This window comes from Enhydra lutris, unplaced genomic scaffold (genome assembly GCF_002288905.1).
Source record: "Enhydra lutris kenyoni isolate GAN:26980312 unplaced genomic scaffold, ASM228890v2 scaffoldscaffold24, whole genome shotgun sequence".
NCBI lineage: Eukaryota > Metazoa > Chordata > Mammalia > Carnivora > Mustelidae > Enhydra > Enhydra lutris.
The window spans coordinates 24,438,759-24,464,663 of NW_019154108.1; the positions used below are offsets into that span (position 1 = coordinate 24,438,759).

The 25,905-nt window shown below is 45.5% G+C and overlaps 1 protein-coding gene across 2 annotated transcripts in view; it reads left to right on the forward strand.

Moving 5' to 3' along the window:
- The first annotated feature begins 6,726 nt into the window (after positions 1-6,726).
- The window catches only part of LOC111150755 (quinone oxidoreductase-like protein 2), a 29,279-nt gene continuing 10,100 nt past the window's right edge, over positions 6,727-25,905 (forward strand). Inside the window, exons 1-9 of one of the 2 annotated variants that reach the window (XM_022508341.1) lie at positions 6,727-6,794; positions 6,874-6,982; positions 9,239-9,335; positions 10,658-10,716; positions 11,258-11,323; positions 11,990-12,099; positions 13,374-13,455; positions 17,326-17,507; positions 20,388-20,616. In XM_022508341.1, the coding sequence (XP_022364049.1) occupies positions 6,745-6,794; positions 6,874-6,982; positions 9,239-9,335; positions 10,658-10,716; positions 11,258-11,323; positions 11,990-12,099; positions 13,374-13,455; positions 17,326-17,507; positions 20,388-20,616 (984 nt within the window). In that variant the 5' untranslated portion in view covers positions 6,727-6,744. The remainder of the gene's footprint in view (positions 6,795-6,873; positions 6,983-9,238; positions 9,336-10,657; positions 10,717-11,257; positions 11,324-11,989; positions 12,100-13,373; positions 13,456-17,325; positions 17,508-20,387; positions 20,617-25,905) is intronic. The other variant, XM_022508342.1, reaches the window with a different exon arrangement.

Sequence of the window (25,905 nt, forward strand, 5' to 3'; positions counted from 1 at the left end):
ACCGGCAAGACTGAGAAATTCGTGGGTTAAGTGGGAGGGAATGGGAAAGACTGGCTCCAAATGCTGCTGGGGGTTCATGATAATGGAGACTGATTGGCCTTTATCGGACTGATGGGACATCGGTGGTGACTGTGGCAAGAACAACTTGAGGGCACTTACTGGAAGATCCCAGAGGAGAGTGAACGGAAGGGAGAGCAAGGGAGCTGCCTTCTTTGCCAGGCTTGGGGATGAATAGTGTGTTGGCTGGAGAGGGATAAGAGATGCAGGAAGGTCTTGGTTGTTTTCATCTGTAGTTGAAACTTGGGTATGGTTCTCTACCCCAGGGCAGGAGGCCGTGGAGAGGGAAGAGTTAAATTAAAGGCAAGAGATGGGATTAATTCCTACCTTGTAGTCCTGAGGATTAAATGAGATCCCCGCTAGGCCAACCCTTTCTGTAAAGAGATATACACAAGTGAAATATGATTATCCTGCTATTGAAATAAAACCTCCAAAGCCGGGTAAGGCTGCTGAGTTTGGTGAATCTCCCTTATCTCCCTTATCACTTGGTGGCTCTGATAGGGCAATCACCCTCTCTATAGCCTTTTTGTGTGTATGCTGCTTTCCTCTTTCCTCTTGCCACCACTTTAGACCTAGAGCCCAAGAAAGAATGGAGCCCTCCTTGACATTTCTTCCTGCCAACAGCACAGCTCACCAGTTCCCCTGGATCACAACAGGAAGCTGGGGGCTGATAAGTGAGAAGCATTAAAGGAGGGGCATGAGCCTTCTTATTGTTAGGAGGTGGGGCTCCCGTCCAGACCTCTCGGAAACTTGCTTTGTCAGTCCATCAGCTTTCCATCAGATAACCGTGGAGCCACCTGGGGTATCTGGGCTCTGAAGTGGACAGTCCCCTCAAGGACACCAGGGCCTCCTTTTCCTTCTTCATTGATGGACTGCAAGTCCTACTAGGGCAAAGATTTTTGTCTGTTATGCTCACTGTTGTATGCTCAGTGACTAGAACAAGGTCTGGCACATGGATGGCATCTAATAAGTATGTGTAAAGTGAATGAATTCACCCATTCATTCATCCTTGTATTGACTCAGTCAAAATGAGTAGGTCCTGTGAGCCAACCCACCAAGCCCATCCTAGATAAACAGATAAGTAACACCTGCTTCCATTTAAAAAATGTATATTCTGTGCCAGGCCCTTGACCTATAATAGTTCATATAATGACCATCACTTTACAAATGGGGACACTGAGACTCAGAAAGAAGCCCCTTGGGTGAGGAATATGGCCGGGAAGTAGTGAAGTTGGAATTCCTGACTGCCTCACTCCCAAACCTATGCCCTTCCTACCCTCTACCTGCTTCTCTGGCCTCGTCTCTCAACATTCTCCAACTCAAAACCATCCTTTTAGTTCTAGCTGACCGCTTACAATTTCTTGAACATGCCACATCTCTCCTGCACTCCTTTGCCTGGGACTCACTTAGCTGTGCCTTCTGTCTGCCGAATTCTCCCTCCTCTTTCCTCTGGGAGGCTCTCTTGAAATGACACTCTCCAGCTGGGGTAGGTTGACCTCCCCTTGTGCTGTCCCAGTCCCCTTTGCAGCCCTCTGTCACAGGACATATCACTGGCATCTTTGATGCCTAATTAAATGTGCCTGGCTCCATCAGATGGTGAGAGGTTCAAGGGCAGGGACTGTCTTCGTAGTAGGGGCTGCCATTTAGAGAGTGCTGCCATGTACTCTGTTCCCTTGCTAAATTCTCAACCACTGCCTGAGCTGGGGATTACTATGCTTGTCTTCCATATGAGGATATAGAAACCCAGAGAGTGCATGCTCCCAGTAAGTAAGGAGCTAAATCTGGAATCATCATACACAGGTACATGAGATTTCAAGGCCCCATTTCTTTTCACTTTGCTGTACTAGCCTCAGAACCATCCATGATGCTCACAGCTCAGCTGCTGGGATAGAAAGACAGATTAATACTACCTGAACCATGAGATTAGCAAACGAATACAGGTTTATACAAAGTTCTCTGGGGAAAACATATGGAAGGGAAGAATTTGTTCTCTCTGGGGGAGGAGGGATTGGAAAAGCTTCAAAAAGTTGCTAGCATGCTTGGGAACCTGTAAACCTGTTCTATAATTATGATTTAAAGTGGAAAATAGATCCCTGCATCAAAGACTGGTGATAAGTTTTGGGGGCGACAACAACCTGTGTTGAGGCCACCACTGGTTCCAAATCGTCCCATCAGGGTGCCAGAAATTTTGCCCAAATGCCTTCTGGTACCTGCTGAAGTGATGGCTGGTAAGCAGGCAACCCGGTCAGCACACTGTTTCATTAAAATCGTGTGTGTGTGTGTGTGTGTGTGTGTGTGTGTGTGTGTGTGTATGTGTGTGTGTGTGTATCAAAACTACTTCACATAATCACAGGTGTAATCTCACATGCAATATTTTAAATTTAAATGAGATCAATAAATTTTCAAGCTTCTGGCTACATGGAATAGGGTAGTAACTCCTAATTCCGTGTTCTCCTGCTCCTGACTCTCAACTACTTGCATCCCTTGGAGGCTGCTGTCTCTGTATGCCCTCCTTCAGGGAATTCCTCTCTTTTCTAGGCTAGAATGACTGTAAAATTCCTATAAAATAAAGCTTAAGCCCACAAGCAAAGCATAGTTTTAAAATGTATCATACAAAAGCTTCTTTGTCTGCTCTGGAGGGGGCTGTGAGGGGAGACACAAGGTGGCTGGGTACCCAGATACTAATGTCACTGCCCAGCATCAGGCTTCAGGAGGCTTCTCGATGGCTCCATTTCCTAACCGTGTGGCCTTGGGCAAGTTACTTACTTCACCTCCTTAAACCTACATTCCTGATCCATTAGGAAATTATAGTATATCAATAGCATATCAATAATAGTATATCATTATACTATTGATATATTGATATTGATATACTGTTGATAATAGTATATCAATAGCAGGACAATAGTGAGGACTCATGAAATAATGCAAAAGTACCTAGTGATTGGTTTGTAACATTACCAATAAGTATTAGCTGTAATGATAATAATTATTACTCTTACCGACGGCAGGATGTACCAATTTGGGTGACAGTGATTTGCAATCTATGAAGGGGTATGAAAATGCAATATATTATTATGATGGTGTCTAGTATTGACTGAATGCCAAAGAGCTTGGTAGAAAGAGAAGTAAGCAGGAAATCAGGAAAGACAGATTTTTTTTTCTTTTTAAAAAGATTTTATTTATTTATTTGAGAGAGAGAAAGACAGAGAGCTTGAGTGGGGCCGGGGGAGGGGCAGAGGGAGAGGGAGAAGCAGATTCCCCACTGAGCAGGGAGCCCGATTCCAGGACCCTGAGATCATGACCTGAGCTGAAGGCAGATGCTTAACTGACTGAGTCACTTAGGCACCCCAGGAGAGCCAGATCCCAATGCTACTCTTACCACTAACCCCACACTGTGACCTCAGGCCAGTCCCTCCCAGAGCCTCAGATTTCTGGCTCGTAAATGAAGCAGTTTGATTAGATTATCTTCAAGATCAATCCCTGCTCTGAAATTCTGTGATTCCATGAATGTTGGAGCAAATAAGTGACATAGCACAGCTTATAGAGCTCTTGGAATAGAGTGGAAGGTCGATATGTACAATGCGTGTCAAGGGCCAAAGTCCCTCTCTAAGGCTGATAAAAGCTAACCCAAACTGCAACAGTCAGAAAGAGCCATCTGGGGGAATTCAGTGAAAAGGCAAAGTACTCCACCAACACCTCAGGAATCTTGGAGGATATCCCTGTGGCAGAAAGTAATAATTTATATCTATAATGACAATACTAAAGTAGGCAGATGAAGGGTCAGATTATACCTAGCAGCTGCATATTTAGGCAAGGAAGTGAGTCCAAGACTCTTAAAATGTTTTGGTTTTGTGCTTGGGATAGTAATTTGTGGGAGCTCCTCCGCTCCGCTCACAGGGCTCCTTGCTTTCTGCGTTGGCAATGTACCAAGCACCTGCTCTGGGCTGACATAGACATGGTGGTGAGCTTGGGCCACTGAGACACGGTCTCTATTCTCGAGGAGCTGAGAAAGCGTTGGATAAAGCATTCTAACTGCGGGGGAAACTTTTACCTTTTCAGCATAGTCCTGTACAGTGCTAATATTGTTTGTATATTGTTTGTCCATTGGTTCTGTGAAAACATAACTGATTACGTATTCAGCTCTGACTTGTTTCTCCACCCTTAGCCCTCCAGCAGCTTCTGGATGCTCAGTATTATCTCTTCGTGGGAGCTGGACCAGGAGGAAGAGTCATCTGTTACACTTTTACTTCCTAGGGAGCCCCTCAAACTGGTCTGCAGAGTAGTTCTGGATTCTTTCCTTTTCTTCTCAGAGGCTGATCTGTTCAGATATGGCTGCTTGGTCTCATTCTTCCCCAGGGCTCCAATTTTGTTCTTCCTGTCCACTCTTCCCCCTTACCCTCAATTAAAACAAAATAACCAGAAATGATAACAAAAACTAGACAGTATGGTGTGGTGGCAGCTCTTCCATGGATAGGCTAAATATTTCTTTTGCTACTATAGCAACTACCATTGAATGCCTTGTCACTTACCTTTGAAGCTCTTTGGAAATGTGCAAGTTATTTTGCATATAAATGCTTAAAATCACCTCTTTTAGTTTAGATACCTTCATCTCCCTCCAAGATTCTTCTTAAAGGGACTTTTACTATTTTCTTCGGATACCGTTAGACATGGAAAATGCCGCATTGATAGATTTCCCCAAAACTCACTGATTTTCTATTCCCTGAGAATGACAAGGATATTATGAAAAACACAATAGAAAAAATTTCCATAATAATACTAAATCAAAAATAGAAACCTGATGCTTAAAGATACTTCCAATTATCTGGAAATTTGATACTAGATAATGAGTGCTCATTTAACAATTCGTAAGATAAACATGTATTAAATGCCTAAAAGTGTTGCATGCGCAAAGCACTTCAAACATAAAGGAGATTAAGAAATGGTTGTTACTCTCAAGGAGTTCAATTGAAAATTGCTTGCCTTATATCTTGTATAGATACCTAATATTTTACAATACATTTTCCATACATAACAACTCATTTCGTCCTCACACTTCATTTGTTTCACACTTCATTAACTTGAGATTTCTTGTTGCTCATTGTTATTGGCAACCAGAACGTTCATTTTGATTCCTGGCTTGATTTTCTGTGCCTAATCACTAAGAGTTCCCAAACCAGTTCATTGGAAACAAACTTTTTTTCGTCTTCTCACTTTCTAGTTCATGTTCCTCTTATGCCCGAGTTCTCTCCTGAGGGGGTTGAGGGCTAAAATGACTTTTCAGATTTTCTGGCTGTGACCTCTACTAAGCACTGTGGTGGGGGCCTAGTTCTTGGATTCCTCTCTTACCTAAGCTTCTAGGCTATAATCTCAGAGGTTCATCATTCCTTCATGTTTGCTATTTTCCTTTCATTCCACCCGTGATCATTCCTTCCAGGTCATTTGCTATCTTGGACTATTTTCCATCAAAAAATTGAAAGAATTTAGCAATTTGGGAATTGTGTTGTCCGACGCTTTCACTTTATAGAGGAGGAAGCTGGGGCCCACAGCCATCAGTTATAATGCCAAAGCCACACAGATAGGTGGTAGAGCTCAGCTGGAACCTCAGAGGCTACGTTCTTTGACCAGATGTCTTAAGGACATTGAGAGCGCCTGGGTGGCTCAGTGGGTTAAACCTCTGCTTTCGGCTCAGGTCTTAATCTCAGGGTTGTGGGATTGAGGCCCACATCAGGCTCTCTGCTCAGCAGGGAGCTTGCTTCCCTCTCTCTCTCTGCCTGCCCCTCTGCCTACTTGTGATCTCTCTCTCTCTCGCTGTCAAATAAATAGATAAAATCTTAAAAAAAAAAAAAAAAAAACGTTGAGGTGTGTTTAAAAGAAAAAAAAAAAAAGCCAGCTGTCAAATGAAATATTCTTCCCAGGATTACCTGCTTCTCTTATCTTGCTAATATAGAAACATTTGGTTACTGATGCAACAGAAATCTACCCAGTTTTATAATATTTCGCAGATTGTATTGTTATGCTTTTCCAGAGTATACCTGTTCACCAAGGAATTAAGTAGTCATTGAGTCAGTTATTGAGTGTTTAATATGTGCCAGGCATAATAGAGGCATTAAGAATATAAAAACCACCAGCTTTGGGCCTGCCTTTAACTGAAAGTATTCTTTGGATCTGAATACTAAAATCATTCAACGGTGGATTACTAGTAACTGTATAATTTTAGCGTAAATAGTCCCGCAAATGTGAGAAAATTAGTAACAAGAATTGAACTCCAGCAAGGTGTTGATGCGGACATTGAGGCCTTTACCTGTGCATTTAGGATTTCTCAGTGCGGAGAACCCAAGAACCGCTATTTACATGTCATCAAGTGTGGTTTTTAAGTTTCCCAAATTTGCTAGTAAAATGCCAACGGAGTTTAATCTCGGCCAATCTACTCCTTTTGTTTTCTTTTCTCTCCATTGAGCTCCAGCACCCGGAGGCCGGGCCCAAGGGGCTCAGACCCCAGGGCAGCACGGCGCCCTGCGTGGGGTGACCCAGGCCGCCGCCCGCCCGCGTCGGGTCGCTGCCTCGGGCGTCGCCCACACCCCCCGACTCTCTTCCGTTGTCCCGGGGGCCGGGGCGGGGCCGGCGCCGCGTTCCGCGCTTCCTGCCCCCTCGGGCCACCACTCGCGCGCCACTCTACTCCCGGCCATGGCGGCGGTGGCTCGAGGCCCGTGGCTGCCTCGGGCGTGGCTCTGCAGGTGGGGGCCCGACTCTCCCCTGAGCCCCAAAATGTAGCCGGGGGTCCCCCCGTAACCCGCCGCTTGCTCTGTGTTACAGGAGGGCAGGGCCGGGCTGCGGCCGCCACTACCGCGCCGCGCTCTGCGCCGAGCTGAAGCAGCCCTTGGCCATCGAGGAGGTCGCCTCCCGCCCTGTCAGGCCTCACGAGGTAGGGTGGTGACGGGCCTATTCCCGGGAACCCCCCGACGCTCCCTTTCCCTCTCCCCTCGGCCGCCGCACACCCGCCGCGGGCTTCGGTCCTGCATGGAGTTCCCAAGTGCTCAGCTAGGGGGCGACCGGGAGCCTGGAGCGCAACTCCCTGCGGGGCGGAAGGGCCCTTTCGGGGTTCACAAAAAGGCCACCAGAGCTGAGGGAAGATTGCTCCCCCAAACTCAGATGTAGGCCTCTTGCAGAAGGCCCCAGAGCTGTTGCCTTAGAAACCGACAATTCTGCTTTGCACACGACTTTGCATAACCCCTTGCAGGTTCTTGGTTTAATACACAGAAATGGACCCCGTCCATGGCTTCCTCTTCAGTGTCAGCATTTAATGATCTGTCCTCCCTCCTCCAGACCAGTCCGGTAACGTCTGTCCTATAGTTCTGAGTACGGGCCTTGTGCCCTCCTCTGGTGCAGTGCCCTGATTTGGGGTGAGATTAGTTTAGGATTGTGGGCATTTCCAGTGAAATGTGGAAGTCACTCTGGCCCTGCCCGGTGACCTCCCTGGTGACACAGTGTCATCTCAAATGGAGAATGAAAACCTCTGACAAGGGGAAGCATGCAGTGAGCCTCAGCGTTGGGGACCCCTGGTGAGAGAAAGCTCGTGGCTGCAGTCCTGACGTGTCAGCTTCACTAGGGGGGGGGTCCCCGCTGCGAAGTGGATTATTTGAATGACGTGTGATGGCAGCCAGTCTGCTTCCTGGGATTCATGTGCTGAAAGACGTTTATTCTTGAATCATCCTTGAATCTAAGGTGGAGAGGCTTGAGGCCCTACGTGTGCCGTACATGTCAACCACTGCTGCATCATGCACGCGGTGTGTGCAGCCTGAAGGCGGGCTCCTTTGTTCTGTTCTTCGCCCAGACTCTGCCTCCTAAGGAATTAGCTCATGGGAGTTGGGTCTCTGTGAGTTTATTCGCCATCAACTCCTCATACTCTAGAATGGGGCCTGGCACATGGCAGACACTCAAAACATCGTTGAATGGATGCATTTTGTCCCTAGAAATGTCTTCTCACCAACATGGCTTCCTCTGTCCTAAATGAGAAATGTCAGCGATTTTCTCAGCCTTCATTTTCTCCTGTTTCTCGGTCCTGTTCTCAGCCTGTCAGCATCACCTGGGGCTTGCTGAAACAGATTGCTGGGCTCTGTCCCTGGAGTGTCTGATTCCCTAGGTCGGGGTGAGGCCCAAGAATTTGAATGTTTCAGTAAGTTCCCAGGTGACACTGAAGCTGGTGGTTTGGGAACCAGATTTTGAGAACCACTGGCCTATGGAGTGAAAAAGTGCTGGTTACACTGATGCAGGCCTGCCTCTGCTCTAGCATGGGCGTGAAGCATAGAAGCTGGGGATCTAGAATTGGCCTCCACGGTGATTGTTGATCTTCAGAACAGCTGGTCATGTTACCCTTCTGCTTAAAATCCTTTAATGGCTTCCCACTGTTCCTACTGTGAAGACCCAGAGCCTCAGTAAAGACTACACATCCTTGGATAGTGTGGTCCCTGCTCTGTAGCCCCATCTCTTTCTCCTCTTTGTGCTCTGCACTCACTGGTTTTTCTTTTGTTCCCATCACAGGACCTTTGCACATGCCATCATGTTTGGTTGTGTTAGTTGTTCTTAGTTCAAGTGTTCCTTTCTCACAGATGTTTTTCCTGACTTCAACAAAAGGTTAAATCACCCTATTATGCATTTTCACAGCACAATAGTTCTCTCTTTAACATTTTGTGTAGGAGTTGTAATTTAACACATAAATTATCACAATTACTTGGCTGATGTCTGTCTTCTCCCATCCAAGTACTAACCAGGCCCAACTGTGCTTAGCTTTTGAGATCAGACTAGATGGAGTACATTCAGGTGGGATGGCTGTAGACAGCAGATATCTACCATAGTCTTAGCTCTGTAAAGGCAAGAACCTTGTGCATTTTGCCTCATGATTGCACACGGGCACTTAATTCAGTACATGGCTTATAGCAGACATTCAGGAAATATTTTGATGCAACTGAATGAACTTTGTCTCCATAGCCATGTACCACTCTGCTTTGCTGCTATCCTCTCCACCCCCCACCACCTGCCTTTTTTTCCTAAAGATCCCGCTGAACAGGGAGCCCAACACGGGGCTTCATCCAATGACCCCAGGACCATGACCTGAGCTGAAGGCAGATGCCTAACCGACTGAGCCACCCAGACACCTCCTGCCGCTATGTTTCCTTTGCAGGTCAGAGTTGATGTCCATTTCTGTGGAGTTAATTTTGCTGACATTTTGGTCTGCCGTGGTCAGTATCAGGAAAAGCCCCAACTTCCCTTCACACCTGGTGAGTATGGAGGGGCCAAGTCACTGCTTGGGAAAGAAGCAACAGAGTTTTCAGAACTATGTGCCACTCAGGTGTAACGCTAGGCGCTGCTTGCCTCCCTGCTGTGATGCTTCATATATGTCAGTCAGCTTCACCCCTGATGAGAAGCACAAGATTGGGAGCCCCTTGACTGTGTGGTCCCTAGTTTTATCCCTCATCTTAACATTGCACCTGGTTGGTAGTAGATGCTCAATAAAGACATTAACAATGCATAAAGGAACAAATGAATTTTTACATATCATGGAGTCCTCATCGGCCCTCGTCATTCCCCTTTATTCCTTGTGAGTGCCTCAATATTGATTTTTCACTGAAGGAGCATAGACATCTGTTTGCAGCTAAAACTCTCAGTTCTCACAAACACATTCCCAAAGAAACCTAATATCAGAGGATCAGAAAAAAGAAAAAGAGTTTATACATTTCTAGCAGTCACTGATTGTAATTATGCCCAATCTGATTACATTTTGATCCTGAAAATGTGGACAAATGACTGCTTTTTGTTGTTGAAATTTAGTTAAGGAGAAAGAAGTGTAGCTTATTGTGTATATAGTGCGTGTATATTTTATACAGACATGTACTATTAAGGATACAGTGATTGCAAAATGGTTGCTCTGTTTTGGCCTTGGGGTGTTTGGTTGTGTCTCAGCATTTGGAATCATTTCCCTCTGTTTGTATTATTTGCTGACATGCTGGATGGGGCGGGGGATGTCAGAATCAATTGAGTTACTCCTCTGGCAGCTCAAGTGGCAAATGTATGATCATTAAATTCAGAAATTTTGGAGGTGGAAGAGGAAAGAACAGACAACATCAGTTTATCCAAATTGAGCCAAGTACTGTATGAATAAATATAGTTCACGTCCTTGAGGGCCTCCTAGTCCACAAGAGGAGACACAGAAACAGATCAATGCATATGGTGAACATTGTGATGGGAGTGCTGTAAGGACCCCAAGGGCCCAGTGAAGCAGGATCAGAAGTACTCGTGTACCTGTGTGATGCTCGGTGTTTTTTCCCATTCTTGAAATTTTCATTTGTCAATTGGTAAGAATGGGACTGCTGTCGCTTTTCAGGTTCTGATCATGAAATCTTAAGTTCACTTTCCTGTGCTTTGGGTGCAATGTTCTTCCCCAAGTGGGGAGGGGTGGGTTGGGGTATGGTGGAGGGGTGGGGGGGGCACTTAGGCCCTCTCAGCTCTAGAAAGTGGATAGGATGGCCTGTTGGTCAGGCTTTTCTCATCTCTGTGGTGCTGGGCTTTATAGATAACCTAGTGTTTAAACAATTTGTTTTAGGAATGGAGTTTTCCGGGACTGTACTGGAGATAGGCACCGATGTCAGCACAGTGAAAGAGGTGAGTGAGGTAAAATCTAGGGAATTGATGTGTGTGTAGCCATGAGAAATGTGCTAACCTTGTTTGTAGCCAAAGGGTCTTGCTTCTCTTGGCCTTTGCCAGCGGACACCAGAGAGAAACCGAGATGAAGGCGGAAGAAACTAATTCTGAATTGGAGGAAGGAAGCCAGTGGAAGTTCCTGGCTTCGTAAAACCTTTTATTACTAAAGAAGACGGCACCTCAGTCTTTAGTTACTGAGAGGATAGAACATTCTCAAGTTTCAGCCTCTTGTGAGAAAAATTCTGGGATTCTAATTTATTTCAACTTTTTCCTCAATCCGTCCTGTCCAAAATGTGCTCGTATTGTCTTGGCACCCTCGTGGGGGTATTGAGAAGATGGCTGAATTATTTACTAAACATTAACTCTGAATAGATAATTAAGGCCAACCTGCGACTTACGGGGTCAGAAAGAAAGATTTTCTTTCTCTCTTTGATTAATTTGGAAAGCAGTAAATGGCAAGGCGATGTATTTGAACAAGACCTTAATGGTATTTTCTCTTCAGGGAGATCGAGTTATTGGTGTGAGTGGCTTTAATGGTATGGCTGAAGAATGTGTCACTGACCAAAAGGTATCCCTAGCTCTCAATATGTCTGCTTGGAGATCTTTTTTTCCTCTTTTCTTTCCTTTAACCTCCACCTAGCTCTCATGCCTTGTTACCCTTTCCCCCCCCCCTTCTTTGTATTTGTTTCTGAGCCAAGTACTTCTTTCTTTCAAATGCTAAAGCCCTTTTCTGTATCTGAGAGACAGCCCTTGCACAGAGCTTTGTGTGAACACCGAGATGAAGAAGGGCATTTTTTTCCCCCTGGAACAACTGGCTGGCTCTCCGATTGGACTATGGGTAGTTTTGGTAGAAAAACCGGTCCGGGGCAATGAGCTAGATATAATAGGTTTCTCCCCGACATCAAGCTTGTGAAAGAGGTGGTCCTGGGAACGTGGCCAGCCCGGGTGGTGAGGTAGGCGTGTACAGGACGTGAATGGCGGCCCCTAGTGGTGAAGAGTACACATTTCCGCCCCCCACAACTTCATGGAGGTAAAACAGACAGAGAACCATCCAATTCTTCGATTTTAATTCCATCACAGCTTGCTTGGTTTTGACTTCTCTTGGGTTTTAGCTCCTGACAGGCTTTGTTCCTTCACAGATCAATCACTCAACCAAATCATAATGTTTACTGAGCAGCCTTTATGGGCAGGTACATGTGCTTAATCCCTAAGTGACTGTTACCTCTTTTCACAGGCACTGTGGCAGATTCCAGAAAGGGTCCCCCTCCGAGAAGCTGCTGCCCTGCCTGTATCTTATGGCACTGCTGTTTTGGCCTTGGAGCATCGGGCACGCACTCGACCAGGGTGAGAGGCTCTATAGACAACCCAGGGCTAGGGTCTCTTTCTGAGATCAGAAGTGCCTAGTAAGACCTTGCCCCTCCCTCTCCCTTCCCTAACCTTTGGTTCTTGTTCATTTGGTGTGAGGAAAGGCCAAAGGAAGGTAGTGACCTGAGATGGGGGTCCAGTGTCTTAGATGGAATGATAGACTGTGAACTTGGCCAATACGAATTTGGCGAAATAGCTGTTTCAAATCTGGCCACTCTGGAGATCACCTCCTAGAAAACCTTACATTTTCTTTTTTTGTTATTGTTGTTTTTAAAAAATACTTTATTTATCTGAGAAAGAATGAACCTGAACAGGGGGAGAGACAGGCAGAGGGAGAGGGAGAAGCAGGCTCCCTGATGAGCAGGGAGCCCGGCATGGGGCTCAATCCCAGAAACTTTAAGGCAGACGCTTAATCAACTGAGCCATCCAGGCACCCTGAAAACCTCACTTTAAAAAAAAAAAAGATTTTATCTATTCCTTTGAGAGAGAGAGAGAGAGAGTGAGAGTGAGAGAGAGAGAAAGCATGAGAGGAGGGAGGGTCAGAGGGAGAAACTGACTCCCTGCTGAGCAGAGAGCCCTATGACTGGATCCTGGGACTCCAGGATCAGGACCTGAGCCAAAAGCAGATGCTTAACCAGCTGAGCCACCCAGAAGCACCAAACCTTACACTTTAGAGAGCTGGTTTATGTAAACTTGTTTCAGTCTGGTTTTAATGGAGTCCTGTGGTATTTGTTTCTGTGAGGCGTGGTTGGGTGTGCCTAAATGGGATATTTCAAACTCAAAGATGCAGGAGTTTCCCCACTTTACCTGAAATATATGCCTCTTGCCCTTTTCAGGGAGACTCAGAATTGCTCCAGAGAGGAGACTTTAGGTGAGCGGGGGCCATTCCCTATCACCACCTTCTAAAATTCAGCAGCGTTTAGTATGACAGTGATCTTAGGACAGAATTTCTTTTCTTTTCTTTTTTTTTTTTTTTAAAGATTATTTATTTATTTATTTGACAGAGAGAGAGAGATCACAAGTAGGCAGAGAGGCAGGCAGAGAGAGAGGAAGGGAAGCAGGCTCCCTGCTGAGCAGAGCCCGATGCGGGGCTTGATTCCAGGACCCCGGGATCATGACCTGAGCTGAAGGCAGAAGCTTTAACCCACTGAGCCACCCAGGAGCCTCTCTCTTCTTGCTTTTAAATGTTCATGAAATCATATGATTGGATGATTTTGGAAGGTTTCTGAAGTAATGTTCATCTTTCTCTGCAGAGAAACTGTTTTAGTGACGGCAGCAGCTGGAGCCACAGGCCTGGCGGTGATAGATGTGGCAACCAACGTTCTTCAGGCTCAGGTGTTTGCATGTTGGGGTCTCTGTTTAAAAAAAAAAAAAGAAAAAATCATTGGGGTGCCTGGGTGGCTCAGAGGGTTAAAGCCTCTGCCTTCGGCTCAGGTCATGATCCCAGGGTCCTGGGATTGAGCCCCACATCGGGCTCTTTCCTTGGTGGGGAGCCTGCTTCCTCCTCTCTCTCTCTGCCTGCCTCTCTGCCTACTTGTGATCTCTCTCTGTCCAATAAACAAATAAAATCTTAAAAAAACAAAACAAAACAAAACAAAAAAATCATACCTCCAGTTTTCAGACATAGAATATGTTCATTTGTTTGCTCATTAATGTCATGGGCAAGGCCCTGGGGATATAAAGTCACCCAGAGGAGGGTCTGGCCTTCTATTTGCCTGCAGACTGGTGAGGGGACATGGGATTAGCTCCCTTGTCTGTCCTGTTACCGGAACCTGGCAAGAGCTGACTTGCTTCTTGGCCTCTGCAGATTCTGTTCCTTCTACCTATAACGCTCTTCTGAACTGTCTCCCTCTGCACTTCGGGTCTAAACACAGATGTCACTTCTTTAGGGAAGTATTCTTTGTCCCTCAGAGATGTTAATCTCTCCTCCCACCCCTCTCCCCCAGCTGTTTGTAGACCGTGTCCTCACATCCTGTACTTCTCTTTCCTGGTACACACCTCAGTGTGTGGTTAATCCTTTCCTTGGGTCATGATGGGATTACTGTCTCCCTCCTGCTTGACTGGAATCCCCCTGAAGGCCGCGATAGTGTCTGTTTGGCTCATTACTGTAGTCCCAGCAGCTGGCATGGTGCCTAGACCATAGTAAGCACTCAATAACTATTTCCTAAATGAAAGAATAAAGGAAAGAAAGACCCACATCTCTGCAGGGGCCTCACTCTGAGACTGTGGGTGTCAGATAAGGAGGGTTTCTTGGAGAACGTAGGCATTTAAGGTGACTTCGGAAAGACTGGTCGCAGTTGAATAGAGGAAGAAGGGAGGTGAAGGCCATTTTAGTGCAGGGAGGACATGTCAGAAGATAGAGACATGGGGCATCCCAGGATGCATTCAGGGAGTTGGCAAGTAGCATCTGTGGAGCAAAGGATTTGGTGGGGGGGAGTGGTGGAAGATAACTTTAGGGAGGTAGGCAGAGACACGATCATGAGGCACTGAAGAATTTGAATCCTTGTTGGAAGCTCTCAGGAGCCACTAAGTACTTTAAACTGGGAAGAACTGTGATCATATTTACATTTTGCCAAGTTCATTCTGGTAGCAGTGGGGATGCGAGATGGGGCAAAGTCAGGGACGGTCTGGAGGAAGTAGAGCAGCCTCTTGGAGCCATCCAAGCCAGCGGTGGTGATAGTTGAACCAAGGCACCGGAAATGATGAATCGAGAGAGACTAGAGTAGAAGAAAATAGAGTTTGATCCTCATCCAGTTGAAGGAACAAGGACTTTGAAATGACTCTGACCTAGGTTCAGATTCCAACACTGCCCCCAGCTTAGTTGCTTCAGTTTCCTCACGGGTAAAATAAAGCTTTCCTCATATGGGGTCGTTGTGGGAATATTGAAATTACACGTGCAGTATGCCTGCTAGAGGGCATGGCATGTTGGTAAGAATCTCTTAAAAAGGGAACCTGTTATTATTAGACATTGAGTGGGAAGGAGCAAACTAGGTTAACTTGTGGATTTGCCATTTATTGCAGTTGAGAAGACAGGAGGGAATGGTGAGCTCAGTTTTGGAAGCATTAAGTGTGAGGTTTCTGGGGTGCGTGCAGTTGGGATATCCAGAAGGCACCAAGATACCCAGGTTTGGAGATAATTGGATTGTTCTGGAATTTCTTCAGGTGGCGTCTCTCCTTGCTCTCGTCACTTCTCTTTGGGAAGGACATGTGAGTTCTGAAAGCAGTCTTAGCTACCAGGAGGCTCTCCATGGAATATGAACACGTTTCATGTCAAAGTCAGGCTCTTATCACCTCTCAGTGGGGAGACCAAAATTAGCCTCCTTGTCTAGAACCACTGATTATTTACCATTTCTAGGAAGATAAAATTGCACTATTTGTTTTGATTAGTAATAGTAGGTTAAGTAGAGAGAAAAATTCACTTCAACTCAGATACTAAAGTTATTTCAAGCTCTATATTCTTCAGTAGCCATAATGGTTCTCAGCAAAAGCAAACAACAACAAAATAATAAAAACAGCTTTAAAATGTCATCATGCCACCTACTTGGAACAGGTTATTTTGAGAACAACCTTCATTTACAGCATTTCATATCGCTTTCAAAGTGACTCCACACCAATCATCTTACCCCTGCTGCTAACAAACCGCTGGAGGGGGGTAAAGTGTTTATTATCCCTACTTCACAGATGAAGAAAGTGAGGCACCAGGGGAGACAGGGGCTTGTGGCTGGTCTCGCTGGCACCCTTGTGAGACTAGAGATTGGCGTCAACTCCCTGACCCTAGGCTGGTGTCTGCCCCTCTGTGGTGCTATGTGAAGGTACTTGAGGGTAGCTCTCAGGTTCAAATAGTAATGGGTGAGTTTGAAGTCTTCTAAGGGCACTGATGATCTTGTGTGTTTGGATGCAAATTCTGAATGTCACCTTGGGGCCAAACTGCCCTGGTTTGTGAGTGCTATCCAGGGGTAGGGCACCTGTAGGCAGTGCTTACAAGTTGGAAGCATTTCTGGAGACCCAAACTCCAGACTTACTCACAGTATGGCCCATGGCCATCTTTGCCAGGCGGTAAGATGGTTTTCTTCCAGGCTGATGGAGTGGAAATGCATGGGCTTTGGAGTCAAGCAGCAGGCCGGGGTTTGAATGGTTATACCATCTGCTACCATGCTAAGACTGAGTTAATTACTTAACCTCTAGGTCTGTGTCTCCATCTATAGAATGGGTGTCATTATACTTACCCCGTAATGTTCTTATGAGGTTTAAATAGAATAAATGATGGTGTATGTGTAACAATAGATTCAATGTATCTAACGTTTTGTTTCCCAAGGGCCCTATGCACAGTATTCCATTTGACTTTTAAAACAAATTTTCTTTTATGGATGAGGTAACTGAAGCTTAGGAAAGCTGGTGGGCATTGTAGAGGTTAAAAGCATGAACTCTGGAGATGGACAACCTGGGCTTGATCCCACTTCTGCCTCCCATTAGCTTTGTGACCTTGAGCAAGTTACTTAACTTCTTTTGCTTCAGTTTTTTCATCTCTAAAGTGGGGATGCTCACAGTGTGTGTATCATTGGGCTATTAGGAGGATTAAGTGAGTTATGAATATATGTAAAGCATTTAGAAGAGAAGCTGGCACATAGTAATATGTATTAGTTCTTACTAAGTCATTTATCTTAGGTAACACTGCTCGTTAGTAGCAGAGTCATGATTTGAACTCAGGTCCTTCCAATGTCAGCATCTTCCTACTGAATCATGTTTTACCCTCCGAGAAGTTTTTCGAGATCATGATCTAGACTGGCTACCTCTCGTTTGTACTTCTGCAACCCTCATACCCCCCCACGTTCACACTGCTGTACTTTGCTATCTTGACTCTAAGCTTGGGTATCTTCACGACTTCACTCACAGTAAGTGCTCAGGAAATGACGGTTTCAGCCCTATTTGGAGAAGACTTTCTGAGTGTCTCCTGAGTCATCTTCTAGCTAGACTCATTGGGGATCCAGGATTCCTGGAAATGTGGATCCCATGGCCAGCCGGTGTGGGGGGCTAGGGTGCTGGTGCTGAGTGTCTGCCCTGATGTGTGGGGTTGAGGCTGATGTGAGGGTGGCAAGGTCACATTGGTTTCCTTGGTTGGTACCCTTTGATGGGATGCTGGGTGGGTAGGGTGAGCCCCTCTTATACATATTCTGGATCATCAGAAACTTTGTGTTCTCTGTGCAGGTGATAGCTGCAACCGGAAGTGACGAGAAGTGCAAACTGGCAATGCAGAAGGGCGCACAGTCCACTGTGAACTATAGTCAGGGCAGCCTGAAGGAGGCAGTGAGGAAGCTGGTGGGCAGTGCGGGGGTGAATGTGGCCATCGACACTGTGGGAGGAGATGTCTTCCTGGAGGCGCTCCGCAGGTGCATGTGGTGGTCTTTCTAGAAGGGGGCTCGACCTGGGGATCTGCTGAAACCTTTCCAGACCTGTCTTCCTTCTGGCCTTACATTTTTGCTGCTCACTTTTCCTGTAGGTTTCGGCATCAACGAGAACAGCTGAGTGGGAGTGTGAAAAGGAATAGAAGCAGAGGGAAAATCAGGAAATGCTTAAATATAGAAAAACAAGATATCCAACTGGAAAATATCCAGAAAATGACTGCAGACTCTTTAGTTGGCAATATTGAATGCTTTAGAAATTATGCATGTGTTAAATTCAGCTATGCTGGCCCCGATTAATTACTTTATGTACGTAGTGTGGGTAATTCTTTGGATCATCATTCAGATGTTAGAATGACCTGGGGTGGCAGGTCCCTAGTTCACCAGGCACCAAAGCACAGACTCTTTTGATCTTACTGGTTTCAGAAGCAGCCAGCGAGTTTTAGTGGGAATGTTGTATTCACACCGGTTCTCACTCTGTTTTTAACCAGGGACTCTGGAGTGTTCCATTAATACTGGTTTTACTTCTCCTGTCATCCTGGCAAGTGCAATTTTTTGGTTTATCTCAGTTTAAAGCTGAAGAAACAGAAGCAGACAGAACAGCATACCCACCCAAGGGTCCCAGTTGCTTCTTTGGCCCCTGAGCATACCTGCACTGTGCTGGGTGGTACTATGCTCAGGGAAGCCAAGGAAGGAGGATGTTGACTCCACGGAGAGCCAGGACAGAGAGCTGCTAACTCTCATGCCCCTCTTGCCTTTTGGGTAATGGGTAACCAATTATCACAAGTGTTATCACAAGTGCTTCTCATTTCCCTCTAAAGAAGAAAAGCAAAAAACAAAAGCCAAACAGAGATACACATATTCTATATAAAGATGTTTACAAATTTTTAAAAAAGATTTTTATTTATTTATTTATTTGCTAGAGCACAATCAGGGGGAGCAGCAGGCAGAGGGAGAGGGAGAAGCAGACTCCCCACTGAGCAGGGAGCCTGATGCGGGGCTGGATCCTAGGACCCTGGGATTATGACCTGAGCCAAAGGCAAATTCTTAACTTACTGACCCCCACCCCCCACCCCCAGTGCCCCGCTTATAGCTTGTTTTTATGTTTTCCTACTGAAGAATCCGAAGTGCTACAGGCTGCTTCACCCCTGCCTGTTTGTCAGGTCAAGAGGAATTCTCAGCTGGGGGTTTAATGCATGTTGCTTTTTTTTTTTTTTTTTTTAAGTTATGATAAAGGGCGCCTGGGTGGCTCAGTGGGTTAAGTGTCTGCCTTCAGCTCAGGTCATGATCTCAGGGTCCTGGGATCAAGCCCCCAAATTTGGCTCTCTGCATGGCGGGGAGCCTGCTTCTCTCTCTCTCTCTTCCTGTTTCTCTGCCTACTTGTGATCTCTCTATCAAATAAATAAATGAAATCTTTAAAAAAAAAGATTAAAAAAGTTATGGTAAAAATATATGTAACTTGGGGCGCCTGGGTGGCTCAGTGGGTTAAAGCCTCTGCCTTCGACTCAGGTCATGATCTCAGGGTCCTGGGATCGAGCCCCGCATCGGGATCTTTGGGCAGCGGGGAGCTTGCTTCCCCTTCTCTCTCTCTCTGCCTGCCTCTCTGCCTACTTGTGATCTCTGTCAAATAAATAAATAAAATCTTTAAAAAAAAATATATGTAACTTAATACTTACCATTTTAAACATTTGTAAGTATAAAATTCAGGGGCATTAAGTATGCTCACAATGTTGTGTCCCCATCCCCAGCAAAGACTCTATTACCTGTTAAATAGTAACTGGCCCTCTCCTCCCCCACCTCCCCTAACACCTGCTTTTTATCTCTGTGAGTTAATGTAGGTTGCTTTTTCTCATTCTACACATTTTATTGTGGTTGAAAAAATACATAATGTCAAATTTGCAATATTAACCACTTTTTACATTAACCATCTTTATGTAGTTCCGTAGCGTAAAGTATATTTACATTGCTGTGGTATAGATGTCCATCACTTTTTCACCTGGCAAATCTAAAATTAAACCCATTAAACCCATTAAACATCAATTCCTGTTTCTCCCTTCACCCAACCCCTGGTAAGCGCCATTTTACTTTCTGTTTCTATGAATCTGACTACTTTAGATATTTCGTGTAGGTAGAATCATACAGTATTTGTCTTTTTGTGACTTGCTTATTTCATTTAGCGTAATGTCCTCAAGGTTCACCCACGTCATAGCATGTGACAGCACTTCCTGCCTGTTTATTTTTTTTATTTTTTATTTTTTATTTTTTTAATGAGTGAGAGAGAGCATGAGAGAGGAGAAGGTCAGAGGGAGAAGCAGACTCCTCAAGGAGCTGGGAGCCCGATGCGGGACTCGATCCTAGAAGTCCAGGATCATGACCTGAGCCGAAGGCAGTCGCTCAACCAACTGAGCCACCTAGGCACTCTTCCTTCCTGTTTAATAACAATATTCTTTTGTACGTAGAGAACACGTTTTGTTTATCCGTCTGTCGGTTGACGGCCATTTGGGTTCCTTCTCGTTCTTGGCTACAGTGGATAGGGCTTCTGTGAACGTAGGAGTGCTGCTCTCTCTCCAAGACCCTGTTTTCAGGGATTTTGGCTATAGACCCAGAGTGGCATTGCCGGATTATACGGTAGTTCTAGTTTTAATTTTCTAAGAAACCTCCATACTGTTTTCCAGTTGCACCATTATACAGTCCCATGAAGAGTACATGAGGGTTCCAGTTTCTCCATATCCTCACTAACACTTGTTATGTTCTATTGTGGTGGTTGTTTTTTATAGTAGCCATTCCAGTGAGTGTGAATATTTCTGTGTTGCCTTTTTTTTTTTTTTTTTTTTAATAATTTCTTTTCCTTGTCCTTTCTTCCCCCAGCCTGGCGTGGGAGGGCAGGATCGTGGTGGTGGGTTTTGCTGGAGGAAACATTGCTTCTGTGCCAGCCAACCTTCTGCTCTTGAAGAATATCTCAGCCATGGGGCTGTACTGGGGCCGATACAAAGAGCAGAGCTTTCCCGTCTTCTCCAGAACCCTGTCCTCGGCTCTTCAGTATTGCCAGCAAGGGCGCATCCAGCCACACATCGGAGCAGTTTTTAAGCTGGAGGAGGTGAGATGCTCTTGAAGGAGGTGATGTGGCCAAATGCCAGGACATAATCGGTGTCAAACGACTGGATAGGTTCTCTCTGGCTTCCATAAATCCTCCTTTTATGGAATGAAAAGGTACAAAGGCAGTGCAGAATAATGGGGTCTCACAGGCCGCCAGGGGACGGGATTTCACCAGGTCTTCTGGGTTGCATGGGGGTCGCCTCAGGCCTAGGGAGCCACCTGGGAGGCTGAATTTGCCCAGGCCAGGGAGGAGCTCTCCCTGCGTCACTTGTTTCTTAAGCAGAGGGAAGTGATGGTACTTTAGAAAATCATTTACCCGCGTTTATATGAACTGTGAACTCTGTAACACACAGTCTAAGAAGGAAGCATTTAACTTGACCTTTGATTTTAGAAAACAGACACTTTCAAGTCCAACCAGATGATCTAAGCTGAAGTTCTGTGAACAAAACACTAAATTACGCCTTGCATCCTAGGAGTGTAATTCATCCATTAGTCACTGTGGTTAATTTTGTGGGCTATTCACTCCCTTTTTTCATTCCCCCTCAGGCCCATCAATGCGGCTTAAACTTCCTCCAAAGTGTAATTGTGTGCATGCATATGCAATATAGTTGTAAATGTCAATGTGTTAGGCATTCACTGTGAAGTCCTTTTCTTTTTCTTTTTTTGGTTTAATTTGTGTTAATGTTTAAAAACTTGTTTTGGTGACTCCCATCAGCATCGATGGGGGGACATTTTGTTCATTTGCAGATTACTGCCCCCCCCCCCCCCCCCGCCCCGTCAAAGCCAGACTTTGTTGCCCACCAGCCTTCCATTTTGATGTTTTTCCCCACAATGGGGGATATTCTTCTCAAACATGGTTTACTTTCTTCCTCTTCTTTTTCATATGTCAGTCCGGAGGGTTGCATCGGGTGATAAAAAGAGAACCTGTCTGGCCTTCAGAAAACTGGTTGGATACTTCCGACTACTTCCGGCTCTGCCTTCTCCCGTTGCAGCCCGGTGAAAGTCTCCTGTCTTTTCCGACCTGCCATCTCCATGTTTCCCTACAGAGAGGCCCCAGCCAGGATGTGGGCAAGTGGGGGGAGACCTGAGCAGCCTGGGCTCTGGGACCCCCCCTCCACAGCGGGGGGTCTGAGTAGCTGCACATTTTTACCTTTGCATTCATCTTTTTCTTTTGTGAAGAGGTTTTGTGGCTTAAAAACTTAAAGACCACCAGTTTCAAGAATTTCTGAGTCCCATTCCGTCTTGTGGCTTTTATCATGTGTCTTGCGAGCTGTGATTTGCGTTACCCACGGCTCACGTACACCTGTTGATAGAGGATGAGGACAATTAGGACAGGCGTGCAACGCTGGCTAGTCTGAACCGCCTCTTCTCCCCACTGACCTGTCCCAGGTGCTGCTCAGGCAGGAGAGAAGCCAGATTGGGATTATTGTTTTATTTATTTTTAAAATTTTTATTTATTTTTTAAAAGATTTTATTTATTTATTTGTCAGAGAGAGAGAGAGAGAGAGCACAAGCAGAGGGAGTAGCAGGCTCCACTGAGCAGGGAGCCTGATGTGGGACTCGATCCCAGGACTCTGGGATTATGACCTGAGCTGAAGGCAGACGCTTAACTGACTGAGCCCCCCAGGCATCCCTGAATTATTGCTTTAATCACTCACACTAAAGTTCTCTCTTCTCTTAAACATGAATGAACTATCTAATTACTAACCTCCTGTCAGCTTCCATTTGTTCTGCTCCTTTCCAATGTGGGCTCTGCAGACGGGGTTAATCTGATTCTTCCCATTCTGCTGACCTTCCTGCTATCCCTGGGCTCTCTGATGGGGCCATTCTCTCTAACCATTTCATCTCATTCACACCCCCTCCATTTACGATTTCTTCTCTCTCTCTCTTTTTCCCGTATGTCAACTATTTAAAGGACTAGGAATAGAAGTGGCAGTTCTCATGCCTTAGGTGCGTGCTGTAGGTCAAGAATAGTGCTAAGCACTTGACATGCATTTTCTCTTTTCATCTTCATAATGGTCCCTTGAGCTATGAACCGCTTTTTTTTTTTTTTTAAGATTTTTATTTATTTATTTGACAGAGATCACAAGTAGGCAGAGAGGCAGGCAGAGAGAGAGGAAGGGAAGCAGGCTCCCTGCTGAGCAGAGAGCCGGATGCAGGGCTTGATCCTAGGACCCTGGGATCATGACTTGAGCCGAAGGCAGAGGCTTTAACCCACTGAGCCACCCAGGTGCCCCTGAACCGTTTTTTTTCACATTTTACAGAAGAAGAAATCAAGACTACCTGGTATTATGTAGTAAGTGGCAGAGCTGGAATCCAGTCCAGATTGTTCTGACACCAGAATTGAGCTCCTTACGTCTATGTTGGACTCTCCCCTCAAATAAGCCAGGAAGTTGCTTCTTAGAAACCTTCTTCTCGAGTATGAAGTTTGTCCATCCATCAGAGAATTATCTATATGAAAGAGCTGTCTTACAGTTCAAACTGCCAGGAGTCTTGAACTTTCCCAGGCACAACCAGATTTTATATATATATATATATTTTTTTTAAGTGAAGATGATTAAATGAATGTATATAGTTAATTTCACTCAACCCGGTTAATATTTTTCATGTAAATCTGTTAACTATGAGAAAAAATTATTTATCGGAACCTGCCTGGACTCTGAAAATGACTGTGCATATATATACACAAATATATATATACAATAACCACGGATACCAGTGCTTCCTAGCTTTCTTTTCTCCTGAACATATGGGCTTATAGATTTGACTTTGATAGTTGATGTTAATGACTACATACTTTGTTCCCTAGCCTGTCTGATAGGCACGAGATATGAGCTCCCGAAGCACTCTGAGCCTTTTCTTTGTCTGCCTGTGATAGTTCAGTGCCTGTCATTCCCATAGACCATGAACTTCATGTGGGCAGGGGCCATGCATCTCCTTGTCTCCAGCTCCCGGCAGGTACTCGTGTGTGTGTGGAATGACTGACTGAGAGTAGAAGGCTCTCAGTTCAGACCTCCTGCATGCAGATCCTGGCCCTACCACTTACCTGGCTATGGGCAAATTACTCACGTCTGTATGCTTGAGTTTCCTCATCTGTAGTGGGGGCGGTTATGTACTCTGCCTACTAAGGTCGTTGTGAAGATTAAATAAGATAACACATGTAAAGGCACATAGCAGACACTGACTATATTGTGTAAAGGAACATACCGGGCTGTTATAAATATACAGAGTTGAGCTTTTTCAGGTCCCGTGAACTATAACACATTTGCGTGGACATTTCATGGGCAGGATTAGAGACACAGTCTTTAGATTTTGAATTTTAATTCGAATTTATTATTTTCTGAAGTGTGGTATCTGTGCCCTGATGGACGGGCCATGCACGAGCCCCCTGATCTGTCCAGGGTATGGCCTTATGCAGAGGCACCAAGTCTGCTTTCTGTAGAGAGATACTCACACACGTCTCATCCAGACATAGGACTTACACCTCAGAGATCTGAATTTGATTGTCATATAAAAGTCAGGTGAGGTCACCACATGAATAAATTTGATAGAGTGAAATTGTTTACTTGAAGTTTCCTGGGTATATCTGTGAAATATTCTTAAAAATTAAATTACTCTCTGGGGCACCTGGGTGGCTCAGTGGGTTAAGCCTCTGCCTTCGGCTCAGGTCATGATCCCAGGGACCTGGGATTGAGCCCTGCATAGGGCTCTCTGCTCAGCAGGGAGCCTGCTTCCCCCTTTCTCTCTGCCTGCTGCTCTGCCTACTTGTGATCTCTCTCTGTCCAATAAATAAATAAATGAATAAATAATCTTAAAAAAATTAAATTACTGTCTAAGTTTAGAGAATGTACTAATTTGTGTTCACTCCTCCAGATCGAGTTCATGGGGCTCTCCATATCTGCCAGTGACATACGCCCCAGGTCCTGGCCCCTTGTCACCTCTCTCTAGTGATGGCTCACACCACTGTTGCCTGCCATCATACAGTCAGACCCTGTCCCTAAGTCCCATCTCCTAATACTTGTGGTCGCACGCTCTCCCTGGTGGGAGGGCTGATTCTCGGCAGGGCCTCCACTGTGCTCTTCCTGGTGGGAGCTGCTGTGGCCCTGGTGAACAGTTCTGAGCCCAAGGACCTGTTGAAGCGCTCGCTGGCTTCCCCAGAAATCTTCCTTGGGGTAAACTCCCCACCAACTTCCTGATTGCATTACCCCAAGGAAGAAGGATTTGACAAATGAAAGACAAGACAAATTGCTGTCTTTGCTCCTCCTGATGGAGTATGTCGACACGCAGCGGGCTCTATATGGCCTCTCTGGACACGTCCCCCGGAGCCGTGTCTGGTTCTGGATCAGTAACACACACCTCCTTCCTTGATTCTCTTCACCTTTTCCCTCACCCTTGCCTCCCTTGGATTGCAGTGAAGCCTTAAGGTGTACTTTTTTTTTTCCCCCAAAGATTTATTTGTTTGAGAAAGAAAGAGAAAGGGAGAGAGAGCATCCCAAGGAGAGTCCCTGCTAAGCACAGAGCCCGACCTGGGGCTTGATCCCACAACCCTGACATCATGACTTGAGCTGAAATTAAGAGTCGAATGCTTAACATACTGAGCCACCCATGTGCCTCTACGGTGTATACTTTGACTAGGCTTTATTTTCTAAGGAACCCAGGCTGACACTTAGTTTTAGATAAAGATATCTTTATATTTGGGTTTTATAATATGTGACTTGACTTTTTTTTAAAAGTTAGGTTTATTGAGCTGTCATCTACATTTAGTAAAATTCACTCCAAGCTTTGACAAACACATAAAGTCATGTAACCACCCCACTGCAATCAAGATATAGAACGTTTCCATCACTCTGAAAGGGGCCCCTGTGCCCCTTGTCACCAATCCCCGTTTCCTAGCCCACAGCCCCTTTGACAAAGTTTCACCTTTTCCAGACTGTCATATAAATGGACTCATACACGAGGTGGTCTTTTCGGTCTAGCTTCTTTCAAACCTTGCGTAATTCTTCGGAGGCTTACCCATGTTTCCCCCCCCCCCAATATTTTATTTATTAGAGAGGCTCCTGGATAGCTCAGTCTTTAAGCATCTGCCTTCTGCTCAGGTCATGATCCCAGGGTCCTGGGATTGAGCCCCCATTGGGCTCCCTGCTTGGTGGGAATTCTGCTTCTCCCTCTCCTCCTCCTGCTTTTGTTCCCTCTCTCGTTCCCTTCTCTCTCTTGTTTTTCTCTGTCAAATAAATAAATAAAATCTTAAAATTTTTATTTATTAGAGAGAGAAAGAGAGCAAGCATGAGGG